Below are 18,032 nucleotides of genomic sequence, written 5' to 3'. Positions count from 1 at the left end.
TATATATGTATATATGGGAGTTTATTAAGTATTACTAACTCACATGATCACAAGATCCCACAGCAGGCCATCTGCACGCTGAGGAGCAAGGAAGCCAGTCTGAGTCCCAAAGCTGAAGAGCATGAAGTCCGACATTTGAAGGCAGGAAGCATCCAGCGTGGGAGAAAGATGTGGGCTGGGAGGCTAGGCCAATCTAGACTTTTCACATTTTTCTGCCTGCTTTATATTCTAGCCATGCTGGTAGCTGATTAGATGATGCTCACCCAGAATAAGGGCGGGTCTGCCTTTCCCAGCCCACTGACTCAGATGTTCATCTCCTTTACCAACACCCTCATAGCAACATTCAGGATCAATATTTTGCATCCTTCAATCCAATCAAGTTGACACTCAGTATTAACCATCATAAGTCCACCCCTTGTCGACTTGAACCCATACACATCTCCTGAGATTATATATAATCTTCAAATAAAGACAATCATGTCATAATTACACCTAATATAATACAACTATCTTTGGTACAACTGGAAACGCACCAATCCCCAACCCAATTACTATTACACAAAGTTAACAATACTTAAATGCTTATATGAAGTCAATAAATCTTATGTCACATGATAAAGGAAAAAAGAAATGAAGATATTTTCTTAGTACAAGTGTATACATGCACAAGTGTGTTTCTAACAAAAGAAGGAAGAAATGCTCATGACCATTACCATCCCCATTTCTGCAGCTGGTCCCATGGTCGTAGCTGGTATTGATGACTTCCTTCTTCTACTACCCATTCTGTATTCCCTTTGCCTTCAGCAAGCACCTCAGCAGGTCGTGTTTTTTTTCCTGGTGGAGTGACCCAAACCTTCATTCCTGAAGGGTCTGGACCATTTGTAGTCCTGCCTGGATTGGGCTGTTATAGTTTCCCATTGACCTTAATCACAAGGCGTGGTAATACTAAGAAATGCCCTAATGGAGCTCCTGTAATCCTTGCATACTCTTCCTTACCTCCGTTGTGGAGTAGTAGACTGATTTCATCTTAGTCTGGGTCAATCATCCCAGCCAACACTGTAACTCCCTTCTTAGCCTGTTGACTTAAAGGTAGGAGGAGCCCAAAGTGTCCAGGTGGCAATTTTAACTTCCAGTTTAATGGAATTGCCCTTGTGTGTCCTGGTGGCAGCATTCCTCCCTCTGGAACTAAGACCTCTAGGACAGCAGAACATAATGTCGAGGGAACTGGAAACAGAAATTTTGCTAGTGGATCATGAGGGGTGTTGGTAAGTGGTGCCACTTCCACTTCCACCCCTTGACTCTTGGATCCGTGAATCCTGGCTATGGGAGAAACAGGACCATATATCAGACACTGATTCAGAGCATACATGGCCTTCTGGAGAACTTTGCTCCAGCCCTGCAAAGTGTTGTTACCTAGTTGTGTTGTAATTGTGACTTCAAAAGGCCATCCCACCGTTCTGTCAATCCGGCTGTTTCAGGATGATGGGGAACATGGTAAGACCAGTGAATTCCATGAGCATGAGCCCTCTGCCGCACTTTGTCAGCCATAAAGTGAGTGCCTTGGTCAGAGGCAACGCTGTGTGGAATACCTGACGGTGGATAAGGCATTCCGCGAGTCCACGGATGGTGGTCTTGGCAGATGCATTGCGTGCAGGATAGGCAAACCCATGTTTAGAGTAAGTGTCTATTCCAGTGAGGAGAAACCTCTGCCCTTTCCATGATGGAAGAGGTCCAGTATAATCAGCCTGCCACCAGGGAGCTGGCTGGTGACTCTGAGGAATGGTGCCATATCGAGGGCTCAGTGTTGGTCTCTGCTGCGGGCATATTGTACAGACACACCCAGGATCAACACTTTGCACCCTTCAATCCGATTGAATTCACACTCTGTTAACCATCACACTTGCTCTGAAGAACATTCGTCAACAGCTTACCTGAGTGTCACTGTGGTTGTCATGACTTGCTCACTGAAGGAGGCAGGCACATTCCTGGGCACTTCCCCGGTGGGCTCTTCACTCTTTGAGAACGAGGGGTCTGGCGAAGGTCTGTCCTCCAGGTGGACACAGCTCACAAAGCTCACAGAAAGGCAGGTGTGTTTGGAAGGAGCTCTGGGTCGGGGAGCAGAACATCTTTGCTTACTCTGTGCTTTTCCCGCCGAGGAGTCACAGCTGAGTCACCTGCCCCTTGTTCCTCATTCCTTCCTTCTGTCTAAACAATGAGTAATTGTTAATCCACATTTAAGGAATGTTGGAAAGACTTTAAAACTTTTGAACAATTTAATTTCTTTAGAGAAAAGCTGGTAACTGGAAATAGAAATAGTCCAGCAGGAGGCACCAGGGCCTCTGTGGATGCAGCAGATGCTCCTTTGTCTGAGCCAACCTTGAGTGAAGTTGGAGGTGAGGCGAGTCCGGCAGCTTTTCCTTCTCACCTCACCTCTGTGCTGCTCTGACCAGACAGTTTCTAAACGTGTTCACTACGTGTCTTGTTCATGGGGAAGCTGAACTGTGAACATGCCCCTTTATTCGAGGAATGAGCCCCAGCCCACACATTGCTTGGTGCTGCATCTAGTTGAGCAGGGGTGGAGAACAGCAGCAGGGGGGCCCCAGAGTGCTCAGTGCAGGTGGCAGAGTGACGGTGGAACATGCTCCTGATGATGACGCTGAACGAGGAAACCCTGAATAGCACGCGCCAGACAGTGAGCACTCGCCGTTCTCGTCGGTGGGCCGGGGCCACGGAGCGGCTTCACCCGCTGACAGCGTGACCTGTTGTTTTCACCCTCTGGCCACCACTGAAGAGTCTGCCGTCATGAAAAGGACCCAAGCGGCATTTCCATGTGAAAAATAAGGTGCATCCTTTTCCATCCATTGTTTTGTGGCTGCATTAATGGAAGGAGAAGCCTTCCCAGCTGTTGACTTGAAGACCTGAGACTGCCCACCTCACTCACGCATTCCGCACAGCATCGTGATGGACAGCCTGGCCCCGGGGCAGAGCACCTGGGGTGAGCCTAGCTTCCACCCTGACCACCTGGAACCTTGGGCAAGTTTTTAAAAAGGCCTTTGCCTCAGTTTTCTTCTCTAGAAAACAGGATAATAGAATTAATCCCCTAGAGTTGCTTTGATATTTATGAGTGATTGGTATTTATACGGCTTACAGTGGTGCCTGGCACATGGCAAATGCTATCCAAGTTGGCTATTTTTGCTTACTCAGCAAGTGTCTTCTGGGTGGCACTTATGTTCTAGGCCTTGGAGAACCTGCAGTGAACTAAACAGACTAATCTCTGTGCGGAGATCTGACATCATATCTAGACCACTCAGAGCAGAGCTCACCTAGGGCAAAGTGTTTCTGGTTGTCTCATTTCTGCTACTTTTCATCAGGCACAAGGTCTGAGATCCAGCAAACACCATGTAAATCTCTGAAGGTCTGAGGAAGAAATTTGTGTCACCAAAAACATAAATTTAACAAAGTTAATGGTGCTCAGCTATGCTCCAAGATGACCCCCTTCCCAAGCTCACCAACAGGCTACAAACACCCCACACCTACGCATTCACACACACAGGCACATATATGGACATGTGCACACATGACACATATGCATTCACATGTGCACACAGGCCCATGCATGCATGTGTACACATACTGCACACACACGCACACACCCACATACCACACACACATAAGTGTACATGCACATGGGCACAGCACACACATGAAGAGACATACACAAATTTTTGTGCACATTCACATTATGCGTATGCACTTACATGCATGCCCACGCACATGCACACTCATAAAAATGTGTGTAAACATGACAACCTCACACACTTGCACACATGCACATTCTTGCATGCACATATTCACATATGCTCATGCCACAACCACTTCTGTGTACACACTTACACCTGTGCATACACATGCAGCCTTTCCCCTGCCTACTCTTCCATCTCCCCCAGCCCCTGCATTTGCAGGTCATCCCTAGCCACACAGATCTGACTTTCGACTCCTGGTCTACTCTTACGCGTGATTCCTTTCAGCTTTGGCCTTTGACGTTGTTGATTACGGCTCCTTCATTAGCCTCTTTTCCATGATCATCTTGATCATTTTCTGACTTTCTCATGGCTGTCCTCTGCTCTCTGCCATCATCTCTACTTGGCTTGAAAGCCCAAGTGCTGGCATCACCCCCAGCATCTTCACTCCCTGCCACTAGCATTTCAATCTATTAGCATGTCAGCATAGTGTACTTTACATACATTTCATTCATTTATTTATTTGTAGTTTTGTTTTTTAGAGACAGAGTCTACCTCTGTCACCCAGGCTGGAGTGCAGTGGCATGATCTCTGCTCACTGCAACCTGTGCCTCCCAGGCTCAAGAGATTCTCATGTCTCAGCCTCCTGAGTAGCTGGAATTACAGATGCCCACCACCACACCCAGATAATTTTTTGTATTTTTGGTAGAGATGGGGTTTTGCCATGTTGCCCAGGCTGGTCGGAGGCGGGAACACGCCCCGCACTGCTGCTTTCTGGGCGGTGGAAATACCCACGTCCATCACCAGTCCTGGCCCTGCGGGTCTAGCCCTGCGCATGTTTCCCAGGACTGCCCTAAGGAACATCCGCAAACTGAGTGGCTTAAAACAACAGAAATGTATCCTCTCGTTTCCGAGATCAAAGGGTTGGCAGGGCTGAACTCTCAGGTTCAGGTGAATCCGTCCTGCCTCTTCCCGCTTTGGGTGGCTCCTGCAGTCCCTGGCGTTCCTCGATCTGCAGCTCCTCACCCCAGCTTCCACCCTGGTCTCCACCCTGGCTCTCCTCCCTGGGTCTCTGTCTCCTTTTCCCAGAAGATCACTGGTCACGGGATTCGAACCCCGTGTGCTCCAGCACAGCCTCACCTTGGTCTCTTCTGCAAAGAGCCTACTTCCAAATACGATACTGGGGCTAAGACTCCAGCGTGACTTCTGGGGGGACACAAGTCATCCCTGTGCACCAACCCACAAGAAATGTGGAGCAAACTGCAATGCTGGGCTGTGGTGTTGGATAAATGAGCAGTCAGGACTCAGGGGCAGAGAGACTGGCCTGTCCTCTGTGCATATGGCAAGCTGCGTGCCTGCCCGAACCCCACCTGTCATCTGTAAAATGAGGATGAAAGCACCATCTCATGAGTTTACCATGAGAATTCAGTGTAAGGCACTTAGCCTAGTTCCAGATATGCAAGAAGGTGCCTTAAGTGAGGGCACTGTTACCATCACTGCTCTGAAGAGCTGTCGAAATCCTTTCAAAGTCCGTTCACTCATGGCTGATGCTCTTCATTAGCTAAGGCGTTTTCTGCAGGTCTCCTTCCACAATCCCGTCTGCTTTAGATTGAAGAAAGCATTGGCCTCCCAGGGCTCACTGACCCCACGATAAAAACAGAAAGATCCCTCAACAGCCCAGGGTGGGTCAGCGTTTCCCCCGGACACAAGCTGCGGCCCCAGGGTGCACGTTGACCAGAGACTCGCCTGGGCCGTGCCAGCCCCTGCTTGTAAGGTGGCTTTCGGTCTACCCCAGCGGAGCTGCCTGTGCCCACGTGATTTCTCTCCCTTCCCACACCCCATCCTGATGTTGCTTCCAACAGCTCCATGTGTCCTGTTTTGTTAATGAACAGAATCGCTTCTTTAACTTCTTCATTAATTCCAGTCCTTCATTTGTGCCTGTTGTCTATGATACTTAAAAGGCTAATCTTAATGCTTTTGTTGAGAGCGTGGATTAACATATTTGAAAATGAACTTCAATGTACTATTTAATACCATGTTTTGTTTTATCACATCCTTATGAAGTTTACTAGCTATTGTCCTGTAAAAAGCTATTTTAATCTTTATTATCTGGATTTTTCGCTCCTGCAGCATGTGTCATTTTCTATAGTGGTGTCCAAAAATTAAGTCAAAGGTATTTAAGGGAACTCTGATTGTGCTTCTCAAGAGCCCTAGAAGATTTGATGAGTCATTAGGCTGATTGTGTGCGAGAGGAAATTCTCCACCGACAGCCTGAAGCTAAGATGGGATGGCTTTCGACCCACCGGGCGCTCACGGCACTCAGCTCAAGCCTCAGCATCCCCCAGAGGTGACATGCATGGAGTTCTCAGTGGATGGCACCTTACTCAGTTTGAGGGAGAGTTACACAGAGTCCACTTACTCACTGGTTCCCGCTGCCCACCCTGCGCCCTGCTGAGGCCTGGCTGCCGTCTGCAGCCGCGCCGTGCAGTCCTCCAGGGGGACCTGCAGGATGTAACTAAGGCATAACACCTGTATCACTGGAGTCCATGAGAAAAGAAGTACTGAGAAGTACTCAAAAAATATTGCAGCCTCAAACTTTCCCAAATTGGCTAGAGACATAAACCTACATATTCCAGAAGTTGAACAAACTCTAAACAGAATAAGCCCAGAGAATTCCATACCCAGATCTTTACAATTAAGCTCATGAAAACTAAAGAAAAAGAAAACTAATCGTGAAAGCAGCCTGAGAAAAATAATATATAGCACTTAGGGAGGAAAAATGATTCAAATTACAGTGTCTTTCTCATCAGAAACTATTAAAGAAGCCAGAAGAAATGTCCCAATATTGTTTTAAGTGCTGAAAGAAAAGAACTGGCACACAGAAACCTTTATTGGCTTGAAAATACATTTCAGGAATTAAAAAGAATGTAAACATTTTCTGATTAAAAAACAAAAAGATTAAGAGAGTTTAGTATCAGCAGATCTACCCAAAAAGAATAGAGAAAGTTCTCTAAACAGAAATCAAATGATGAAAGAAGGGATCTGGGAACACCAGGAGGGAAGGAAGGCCATGGTGAGCAAGAGTGCAGGTGGCACCACAGACATTTCTTGTCTTTCTGAGTTTTCTTACTTTTTTTCTTTTTAGGCAGAGTCTCACTCTGTCGCCCAGGCTGGACTGCAGTGGTGTGATCTCAGCTCACTGCAGCCTCCGCCTCCCGGGTTCAAGAGATTCTCCTGCCTCAGCCTCCCGAGTGGCTGAGACTGCAGGCATGCGCCACCATGCCCAGCTAATTGTTTGTGTTTAGTAGAGACAGGGTTTCATCATGTTAGCCAGGCTGGTCTCGATCTCCTGACCTCGTGCTCCTCCCACCTCAGCCTTCCAAAGTGCTGGGATTACAGGCATGAGCCACTTCACCCAGCTGAGTTTACTAAATTATGTTTTATGGTCAAAAATAATACCACTGTCTGATGTGATTATAAATGTATATGAAGAAACTATTTGAAATATATATACTATAAACAGGGGAGGGAAAATGAAGTTGAAGGGGAGTGAGTTTTCTGTACTTCAAGAAAACTGATGTAGGGGTGACCATTGTGTATACAGAATGTGTATACAACTGTGTATAGAGAACCAGAGCAACCTCTAAAAAGGCCATCCAAAGAGACACTCAAAAAATACAGATAAATTGGAATGCAGAAAAAAAAAAGAAGTTTAAGTAACTTACAGTTAGGCAGGAAAAAAAAGCAGAGAAATCAAAGACAGGAAACAAAAAATAAAATATCAGTCTTAAGCCCTAAGATATCAATAATTACATGAAGTGAAAATGGTGTAAATGTACCAAGTAAGAAACAGAGATTGGCAGAGTAGATTAACAAGATGACCAAGCTCTAATGAAGAAACTTACTTCAAAGATAACCATGTAGATGGTTTGAAAGTAAATGAGTAAAAAGAGATAAATCATGTAACCTTGATCAAAGGAAAGCAGGAGTAGCTCTATTATCAGATAAAGGAGACTTCAGAGAAAATAAAATGACGAGATGCAGGGAGAGTGGCGTTACAGAATGATAAGAGGCTCAGTCCACCGAGAAGACCCAGCCATCCTAAGTGAGTAGTCACAAGACAATGGGGCTGCAAACTGTGGGAAGCAAAAACTGAGAACTGAAAAATAACAGAAAAATCTACAATTACGGTGAAAGGCCTCAACACTCCTTCTCAACAGTTGACAGACAACTAGCTAAAATATCAGCAAATATATAGAAGAATTCAACAGTACCATCAACTAAAAGAATCTAGTAAATATTTATGGAATCCCCCCGCCACATACTACAGGATAATAAACATTATTTTCAAGTGTCCATGCAACTTTTAGCAGGATCAGCCATATCTGGGGGCATAAACAAGCATCAACCAATTTGTAAGAACTGAAAACGTACAAAGAATGTTATCTAATTAAAATGGAAACAAATTTGAAATCAACCACAGAAAGATAATAGGAAATTCTCCAAACACTTAGATACTGCACACTTATAAATAAGCAATGTGTCAAACATGCAGTTTCAAGGCAAATAAAAAAATAATGAGGATATGAAAATGAGAACCCTGTAATATATCAGAGTTTGTGAGACACAGCTGAATCAGGGCTGCACAGGAAATTTACGGCATTAACAGCATGCATTCATTAGAGAAGAGGAAATGTCTAAAACCTGTAGGCTTCTGCCTCAAATAACTAGAAACGGAAGAGCAAAATAAACCCCAGGGAAGGGCAGATATCAGTAAAATCGAAAACAGAAAAACAGAGGAACCCAGTGAAACAAAGAGCTGTTTCTTTGAAGATATCATTAAATTTGGCAAATGTTTAGAAGAAAGACACAAAAAAAGAGGAGAAAAAGAGAAGACAAAAATTGAGAATATAATAAATGAAATGGGGTATCACTACAGACTGTAAACTTCGACAGGATAATGAAAATACAACGAATAACTCTACACATATAAATCTTGCAACTTAAACCGAAGAGACTGTTTCCTCGTAAACCACAAACTGCCACAATTCCATCACTGTAGTCTTGGGAGCCTTATCATTACTAGGAAAACTGTATTTGTGGCTTAAAAACTTTCAGAATGAAATGTTTAGTTCAGATGACTTCACTGGAGAATTCTATCAAATGTCAAAGAGAACACCAATATCTTCTCTATAATATCTTCTAGAAGAAAAAAGGAGGAAACACAAGTTTTTGAAGCAAGCATTACCCTTATACCAAAAGCAGTCAAAAACACTCCAGAAAATAAACTGCAGACCAATATTCTCCATGAATACAGACACGAAATCTTCAAGAAAATACTAGATGACCTACGCTTGGCAGATGCACACCTGCTGTTATTTCTCTTATGTCTGACTCCAGTTCCTTTTCCAGGCTGCTTGCTTTACTGCCCACTATTGGGAGAGCCTTTTCCTTAATGGAAACGAACAAATCAAAGGGGGCAAGTTGCCTGTCATCTCCTGAAGTTACAGCATCTCACCTGAGCAGCACGACTGTGGCATCTTGTTCTTGGTGTTCAGAACACAGAAAAGAAATCTTGTCTTGGCCAGCACGGTGGCTCACTCCTGTAATCCCAACACTTTCTTGTCTTGGCCAGGTGTGGTGGTTCATGCCTGTAATCCCAGCACTTTGGGAGGCCTAGGCAGGTGTATCACTGAGTTCAGAAGTTTGAGAGCAGCCTGGTCAGCATGGTAAAACCCCATCTCTACTAAAAATACAAAAATTAGGCGAGTGTGGTAGGGGATGCCTGTAATCCCAGCTACTCGGGAGGCTGAAGCAGGAGAATCACTTGAACCTGGGAGGTGGAGGTTGCAGTGAGTCGAGATCACGCCGTTGCACTCCAGCCTGGGCAATAAGAGCAAAACTCTGTCTCAAAAAAAAAAAATATATATATATATATGTGTGTGTGTGTGTGTGTGTATAAATATATATACATAAATATATATATGTGTGTGTGTATATATATGGTTTTATCTCTGGTATTGTTAGTGCTTTTCCTTTTTTTTTAACTCTTCAGGTAATTCTGTGCTTTATATTTTTGATAGTTTCTGTAAATATTGATTGCTCTGTGCTATTGCTCTTGATTTATTTTATTCCAAAAGCTGAACTTCAAAACCATTTACTTTAAGCTTTCATTAATAAGACTGCTTTTGATATTTTCATATAAAAAGTTCTGAAACTATCTATTTTACGTTTCAGTCAGTTGTGGAAGGAGGTACTTAGAAATTTTTTTTTTTTTTCTTGAACCCATTAATTGATTCAGAAGCTTTGCTGTAAGCCCAGAGCTGTGGTCTACAATTGGTCATTTTTCTATGGGTCACCATATAATGTGCTGGAGATAAAGTTCAGTCCCATCTTCAGCCAAACCATGAAGTGTTCTGCATATACCTTTTCTCCGTAATTTCATCAGTAGATCAAATGTTGTCCTAGTAAGTTGTTCCTGTGGCCTTGACATCTTGGAGAATTCCAAATGACTACACCAAATGGATTATGTGGATATTCTCTCCCTGAGTTACATGAAAATGTTTAAATTACTAATTTTATCAAAATGTGCTGGGCAGTCTATGAGGATGTCTTTCAAGAAACCAGTACACAAAAATAAACATTCCCAGACTCCCTCTGATGCGGGAAGTGGGCCATGAGGCAACCCTTCCTTCAGGATTTGGGGCATGTGTGCCAGTTAGAGTTTCTTCCAAGACATCAAGGGAGAATTGCAAACATAGAGGAAGCCTGGAAATAATCCCACATGTCATTCATTCACTAGGTTGAAAGAATTGTATTTGCAAAGTTCTATGATAAAGCTGTTTTGTGGGAGTTGTATGTACAGCAGTAATGAGGAAACAGATTTTTTAAAAAATTCCTTCAAGTTCTAAAAATGCAAATGATGAGACACTTCTATGTGTCTGGGAGGATATTGATTGATTAATTCTGAAAATGAGATTTTGTGTAGCCAGAGGTTCCTGCATCCTAAGCCCCTTTGGAGATTATGCAAATATGTTGTGTGCTTATGTAGCCATCTGGAGTAACTTTGGCCTGTGCCGTAAAGATAGGCTATAATTACTGAATGTGTGTGCATTGCCATTCAGCAGTAGCCACTGATGTTTACAATTTCTACAGATCCTATGATGAAAGCTATGTAGTCTACATAAAATATAGCAATTACCCTTGGAATACTTTCATTTCCTATTTTATAATCACTAGATTTAAATTCTAGAGCTTGAGTAGCTTTCAAATCTGAGCTGTGAAAATGTCACCTCCTGTGGACTTTCACGTAGAACCTCAATCCTCCTCACACTCTGGGTCAGATTCATGGAAGGTGAGCAGGGGGAGCTGGCTGGGACCGTGCTTTTCAGCCACTACTCACTGCGATCTGCATTCGTATTCTCATCGCAAAGCCAACGGTGTGTAGAGTATTCGTGACCACTGGCTGTGTTGTGGTATTGGCTGGACCCCCAGTTATCATGGAAGGGTCAGGAGTTGTGTGAAGCCCAAGACAGATGGGTCCTTCCAGCCTTTTGCCCCCTCCCCCCATCCCCACCACCACATCCCCGCCACCTGCTGTCCCTATGAGGGGAGAGGCAGGGACTTGAGCTACTCTGTTTGTGACGATCTCTAAGGAAAGGTTGACAGGTGTGAAGATATTGAAGGCACGCAGTCAGCTATTCAGGAAAAGGACAATAGCAGAACAAGAGATAAGTGAGGAAGAACCTCCCAAGCTATGCAGCCACAGGGCCGAGCACAGCGGGCACAGGGGGCAGTATGGGTCTTGTCAGGCAGCGTGGGCAGCCCATGGAGTGGAGCCGTGGCAGGAATGAGACCTGAGATCTGAGGCCTGACTCCAGCCCGCCTTGGTCAGGGTGTGTCTGAGTGTATAACCCATGCACTGTCAGCCATGTGCTGTGTGTGGGCCACACTGTGTGTGTGTCAGCCATGTGCTGTGTGTGGGCCATGCGCTGTGTGTGTGTGAGCCACATGCTGTGTGTGTCAGAGCAGTGCGCTGTGAGCCAAACTGTGTGTGTGCACGTGTGTATGCCATGCACCGTGTGTCAGAGAGCTGTGTGCTGTATGTGTGCCCTGAACTGTGTGTGTGTGTGCGTAAGCCGCATGCTGTGTGAGACCTGCAGGCTGTGTGGGTGTGAGCCGCACATGGTGGGTGGGGGTATGTGTGTGTGTGGTGTGAGAGTCGTACACCGTGTGGTGCGTGTCGTGTGCTCTGTGTGTGTGGTGTGTGAGCCATGTGCTCTGTGTGTGGGGGGGCGTGTGTGAGCTATGCATTGTGTGTCTGTGTGTGTGTCTGTGTCTGTGGTGGGTGAGCCGTGCATTGTGTATGTGTGTGGTATGTGAACTGTGCACTGTGTGTGTGTGAGCTATGCATTGTGTGTGTATGTGTGTGTGGTGTGCAAGCTGTGCATTGTGTGTGGTGTATAAACGATGCACTCTGTGTATGTGTGTATATATGGTGTTAGCCGTGCACTGTGACTGTGTGTGTGTGTGTGTGTGTATGCGAGAGAGAGAGAAAACGAGGGAAAGAGAGAGAGTGTAGGCATCAAGCACCCCTTTCCCACAAGAGTAACGTGTTTGGATGCCAGAGGGCCGTGCCCACCCTGGCTCAGAGACAGGCCCAGAACCCACGGCTCTGTTTATCCAACTCAAATCAATGGCTCCAATTCTCTTCTAAATGGAAACATTTTACCTGCAGATTTATTACAGAGATTGTTAAAAATAACTTCTACCAAGTTATTAGGGTTCATGCTTCTTTTGTCTTGAGTCGCATGAACACATTTAAAGCACAAATCTCGCTTTCACCCAACATGGCTGCGAGTGCACTGGCAGGTGTTCACAGGCTCCGCAGCCTGAAGCCCAGAGACCTTCGGGGCAGAGACCAGGGGCAGAGAGCCCAGGCTTCCCCTCAGGAGTGTCACGTGCTGGTCCAGGCCGCCCTCCACCCAAACCATCCACGGCGGTGGGATGTTCTCGCACTGTGTGACCGATGTCATTTTTGTGTGTTTTGGCGGTATCCCCGCTGTACCGTTCTGCTGCTTGGTGATGTTGTGAATTATACTGCTCTTCAGAATTTTCTCATGAAGTGCTGTGTCTAGCTCCTGCCAGAACATGCTGTGGGCCTCATGCAAAGAAAAGTGAGCATATTACCCACTAGGTATAATGAGCTGGCGGGAGGAAAATTCAGTGGTTTACTGTGGTTTCAAACACGCGTTGGAGAATAGAGATTGGCTGGGCTCTGTGCGTTTGTTCTGGGTTAGAGCAGTACCAGCAAACAATCCCCCCTCACAGAGCTGGAAATATTTGCCTCTCGACGAAAAGCAAGAAAGAACTCCCTGTACACAGTTGTTCCTGCGGGTATCCCGGGGCCCTGACCCTGCTTCCTCCTGTTTCGTTACCTGTCACTTTCATGTTAGAGCATTTTATAATTTTTGACCAAAGACGGGTTAATATTGCACCTACTTAATTAAAGTTAAACAGCATTATTAAGGAATGTTTTCTCAAAATTAATACTTTTTTCTAGTCCAGAACATACATGTGCAGCTGGCAAGGAGAGATGCTGTGTTTCACGGTGGATTTCGCGTTGGGATTTACCTGTTTTGAGAGTAAGACAAAGGTAAGAGGCCGAGCAGGCGTCCATGCCGCCCCGTTGCCATGTGCTTGGTTACATTCCGTGGACGTTAACACTCAGGCCTGTCTCCACCACCCCTGCTGGATTGTGTGTTGTGCAGAGGCCATGCTTTCATAGACTGTCGTCTTTTTTTCTGATAGCTCAGGGACCCAGGGTTTCCACAAGCCCTGAGGGTGTCTGGCCAGCAGGATCCGCAGCAGGGTCAGTTGGGTGGACAGGGAAGTTGAAGATGCCGCTGCTAAGGAGGGACCCACAACACTTGAGTAAATGCTTTGAAAAAAACACTCCTCGTTGCCTGCCTTCCACCTGAACATTCATGGTAACCGTGAACAGCGCCTGTGCCTGGGGGAATTTATGGAGGGCACATGCCAAGAATATACAGCTGCCGTTAGGAAGGGAGTGAGACCCATTTCCACCCGCATCTGAGTATTCTCCTAACTACATAAGTGTTAAGGAAATGCTTTGCGAGGACAATCCACTGTTTTGTCATATAATGTTTTTCAAAACCTACTCTCTGTGTTAATTAAGAATGAACGAAATGGAAAGTGTTGGTAGGATAAATATGGTGGTTAAAAAAAATTTTCAACAAATTGAGTTGAAAGACCTAATTGTCTTTTATTAGCAATCCCGAATCAGGCAGCATCCCCTTTACAAAATAGAGCCCCGTTCGTTTTCTCATCGTCATTTCCTGACTTCCGTGTTCAGGAACCTTTGGGTGCTCTCTGCAGTGAATTGGTCATTGAATCTGTAGGTTACTGAGCACTGGGAACTGCGCCTTCTTTCTGAGAAGCCACCCTCACTGCGTGGCCTCTCCACAAAAAGCAAGACAAAAACCCCTTCCTGGGCAGGGTCTCAAACTGGAGGTTTTGCCCCCGAGGGACACTTGGACATGTCTGGAGACATTTTCTATTGTCAGGACTTGGTGGCGGCTTCTGCTGATATCCAGGGCACCTGGAGGGTGGAGCCCAGGGATGCTGCTCGGGGCACAGGGCCCTGCACAGGGCATCTTCGGGGCCTACTGGTCAATAGTGTGGAAGTTGAGAAACCCCGGCTAGGGCCATGGGCTATTTCCTTTACAGAATTCCAGGGCCAGAAAACTTAATGGGGTCATTGTTCCCCTCTAAGGGCACCTACCATGTTTGTAATGACAATAGCACATATTTGCATAAGCGCTGAATAAGAAGGGATTCCACATCTGCCGTCCAGCGTCCAGGTTCATAATTCTATGGACCCTAAAGTCACAGAGTGGGAAGTAGCTTCCCGGTTCTGCTTAGGTGTTTTTCCCACTGTCCCTGCCCTGCCCTATGGACCTGCCGGTTCCAGGCTAGGTGACTTGCTCTGAATATTATTTGGAAGCCAGATCTGTATAACCTCACTGTGCATGTCCTTCTGAGATAAGGGAGGTCATGAAGCAACTGTTCAAGCGTAAGGACAAACCCTCCATACAGCTTCTTAAATAGAACACCTGATTTGTAACTTCTGCTTCTTGCTCTGTTTTTGAAGTAATGAAGTATTCCAGGTAATCTGAGGGGAGACTCCAAAGTCTGCCTTAGAGCAGGTTTGCATAGCCCCCTCACTGCAGCCCCTGGGGTCCTGTGTGTCCCTCCTCTGGAAGGAGCCTGGGAGCTCCTCCTTTCCAGGAGAGAAACACTGGCCCACCGTCCCCGTTGCCTGGGTCAGCATTCACCAGGGGCGTCTCTCTGTGCCTGTGGTGCTGTGGGTAATGTACTTATAGGCCCTTCCCAGCCAGCACCTCTCACCCATGCCCGGGGCTCAGCACAGTGTCCAGAAGTCACGAGTCTCCCCGTCGTGATTCTGCCAGAAGGTCTGACCATAGGAAGATCCAACTGAGTCTGCAAAAATGAAAAGAACATCCATCACCACGTTTAGCCAAGCCCTGAGCCTTGTACCTGCAGGGGCTGATTTTCACCTGGAGTGGCCGCGGGGCTCTCGGGGTGGGAGCGATGTTTGTGAGTTTCCAGGCTGTTGCTCAACGTGATGACACATTTCCTACCTTCGTTTCCCCGGTGAGTTTCCTTTCTTCCTGGGCTGCCCTGTGCCTTTCCTCCTCAAGGGCCTTTCCCGGAGCCTCTTCCCATTTCCCTGGCGTGGGAATGATGCCAGGCACAGTCAGGCAGAGCTGGGCTTGGGGCCTCACAGGGCACTTCCTATCATTTCAGACAGAACTATCTCCAGAGTCAGCCCTAAAATTAATGCAGTCAACTTTTAAAATAGCTGTAATTTGTTTCTTAATGCTGTGCAAAATGCAGTTGTGAGCCCTTTGGTAAAGCAGCAGTGTTTTAAACTCCTGGTAACCAGACCGTCCAACTCAGCTGAGCTCCTATAATCAAAGCCCATTTGTCTACAGCCTTTAGTGCCTCTTTCTGTTTGACAGAGTGGGTATCCCTCACCCAAAATGACCTGGGCAGTGCTAGAGTAAGCATGCAGGCAGTCCAGGGCCCTCCTGCGTGCTGGGCAGGTGGCCTGGCCGGCTCCAGCCCTCCTCCCGCTCACTCTCCTTCCAGGGAGGAACTTGTCGCCTCCTCAGCTGAGGGTCTCTTCTGCTCGCTGTCCTCTCCACTCTAGGTCAACTTTGTGTAAAGATTCAATGAAGATGCCTTTTTGTGGTCTGAATCTGAGGCTCAGAGGCCCTGACCTGCTGACCTATTTTCCTTTGAAGGAGAGCACTGGACCTCACATTTTTCTTGGGATTATTTCTTTATTTCAAGGAGTTCTGGCCTAACACTGGTTTGTTGAGTCCACTCAGACAGCAGTTCAACATGAAAATAGCGCATGACAACATAAACATTTGTTCCTTGTAGTTTACTTGGGTTTATTATAGAATTCACAATATTTGAATTAATATTTTTTGAAGGGAAGCTTTCCCACCTTAACTATGAAGGATAAACCAATGAGTTGTAAATTCATAAAATGTTGATAATTTTGCTTTATGTGGCATCTTGTCACTCATGTCAGTGTTGGAGGACATTTGTAAGTTTGGCATCAATAGGCTTCCAATTATTTGTATATTGATAACAACATCAATATGATGAATGATATGAAACAATTATGAAAGTAAATATCATCGAATATGAAATGCTTTTAAATAATTATTTAAAATGTTGTTTTCTCCAGTGCCCATGTGCCCTCTGTATTAGTTATTAGAAAAAAAATCAAATAGATTATGTGGCTACAAATATTTTGTTTGGGAGTTACCGTGCTCATATTCACAAGACAATTAGCACTTTTACACCACACTATACTGTTAACTCAGGACATTTGTGTATTATTTCTGGGTCAAAACTAGACCATGACATGGCAGCAATGCCTATTCACCAAACTCTTTCAAGGAAAGAGGTTCTGGACTTGGGAGGCCAACCCAACTCATCTGCTGGGACATCCTGCTTCGAAGCCTGTGTGTGGTCAAATTTCTTGATTGCCCACCTCGGCTTGCTGGAGAAAGACAAGCAATTATTTCCAAGCCTGAATCCATTAACCATCAACTATCTATTTTCAACGTTGAGAAAAGAGTTAAGCAGGAAAACAAAAATGTGTTTGACCATGAACATATTTTTTGCACTTACAAAATAAATGAGAAGACCATTATGTAATCTATATGGCCTAAATCTCTAGATGGAAAGTATTTTTTTTAATTAAAGAGGATAAATTAGAACACTCTCCTAGCTGCTAGAGATGGAGGGCGTCCCTGCCCCACACAGGCAGGTCACCTGCCCTGTCCAAGCGCACTCCAGGCCGGTAGGGGCTCTGCGTGACGTCCACATCCTCTTCTTGGTCTCTGGATTAGCACTGACTTCCCTCCTATTCCATGTAATTTATCAGAAGTGGGAGAGAATATCAACACGAATAGAACCCACAGAGGTGTGAGAGAAGCGGAGACTGACCCTGGGTGCACACCAGGCACCAACCTGGCAACAACCTGGGTCCGGGAGGGGTCCTGCCTGAGCCCTCAGCCTCCACAGGGCTCAGGATGGGGCCCGGTCGCACATGTAGGACTGAGAGCTGCTGGAGAGGTAGAACCACCACAGGATTTACTTGCTCTTGGGGGCACAATGAAAAGCTAGCCTTGTCTCTAAATGGCAACTTCTATTCTAACTGTACCACCAGGTCACTCCCCATACCACAGCAAATTACGATTCTGTATTCAGGGTGATCAGTGCAGACCCTCACAAGAGTGTCCTGGTGCTGCCCTGGCCCCCATGGAGCCTAGTCCTTAGCTGGGAACAGGATTCCTGTGGGACTGAGTTAAGGTTGATGGAGAGGAACAAAAAGATCCGTTTTTAAAAGCTGAAAAGGAATTGTTTGTTGTGGGAGACAAAGTGCAGACTTGGCTTTGGCCTGATGAGGAGGAGTGGCAAGTGTCTCCACAGCTCCCTGGAAAACACCAAGAAATGAATCAAGTTTGAACTGAGAGTACCTCAAAGTCCCTGGTGTCATGGAGTTGCCTGGTACTGCCCATGGCACCTCCACCATGAAGGATTCAAGGATTACCCTCCATTGTCGGTGTGTTAACAATCGGACTGCATTACAGAGGAAGTGTCACCTTCCACTGTCAGTTATGTTAACAATCGGACTGCGTTACAGAGGAAGTGTCACCTTCCACT

At 45.8% G+C, this 18,032-nt stretch overlaps 1 protein-coding gene across 1 annotated transcript in view; it reads left to right on the top strand.

Annotated features, from left to right (window-relative positions):
• Positions 1 to 18,032, top strand: part of SNTG2 (syntrophin, gamma 2) — a 243,436-nt gene that overhangs the window by 192,879 nt on the left and 32,525 nt on the right. Inside the window, exon 14 of the mRNA XM_011960963.1 lies at positions 13,303 to 13,395. Coding sequence (XP_011816353.1) covers positions 13,303 to 13,395 — 93 coding nt within the window. The remainder of the gene's footprint in view (positions 1 to 13,302; positions 13,396 to 18,032) is intronic.

This window comes from Colobus angolensis, unplaced genomic scaffold, assembly GCF_000951035.1.
Source record: "Colobus angolensis palliatus isolate OR3802 unplaced genomic scaffold, Cang.pa_1.0 Scaffold53, whole genome shotgun sequence".
NCBI classification, from domain to species: Eukaryota; Metazoa; Chordata; class Mammalia; order Primates; family Cercopithecidae; genus Colobus; species Colobus angolensis.
The sequence above is the reverse complement of the archived record's forward strand: the minus strand, read 5'-3'. Positions and strand labels throughout refer to the sequence as shown.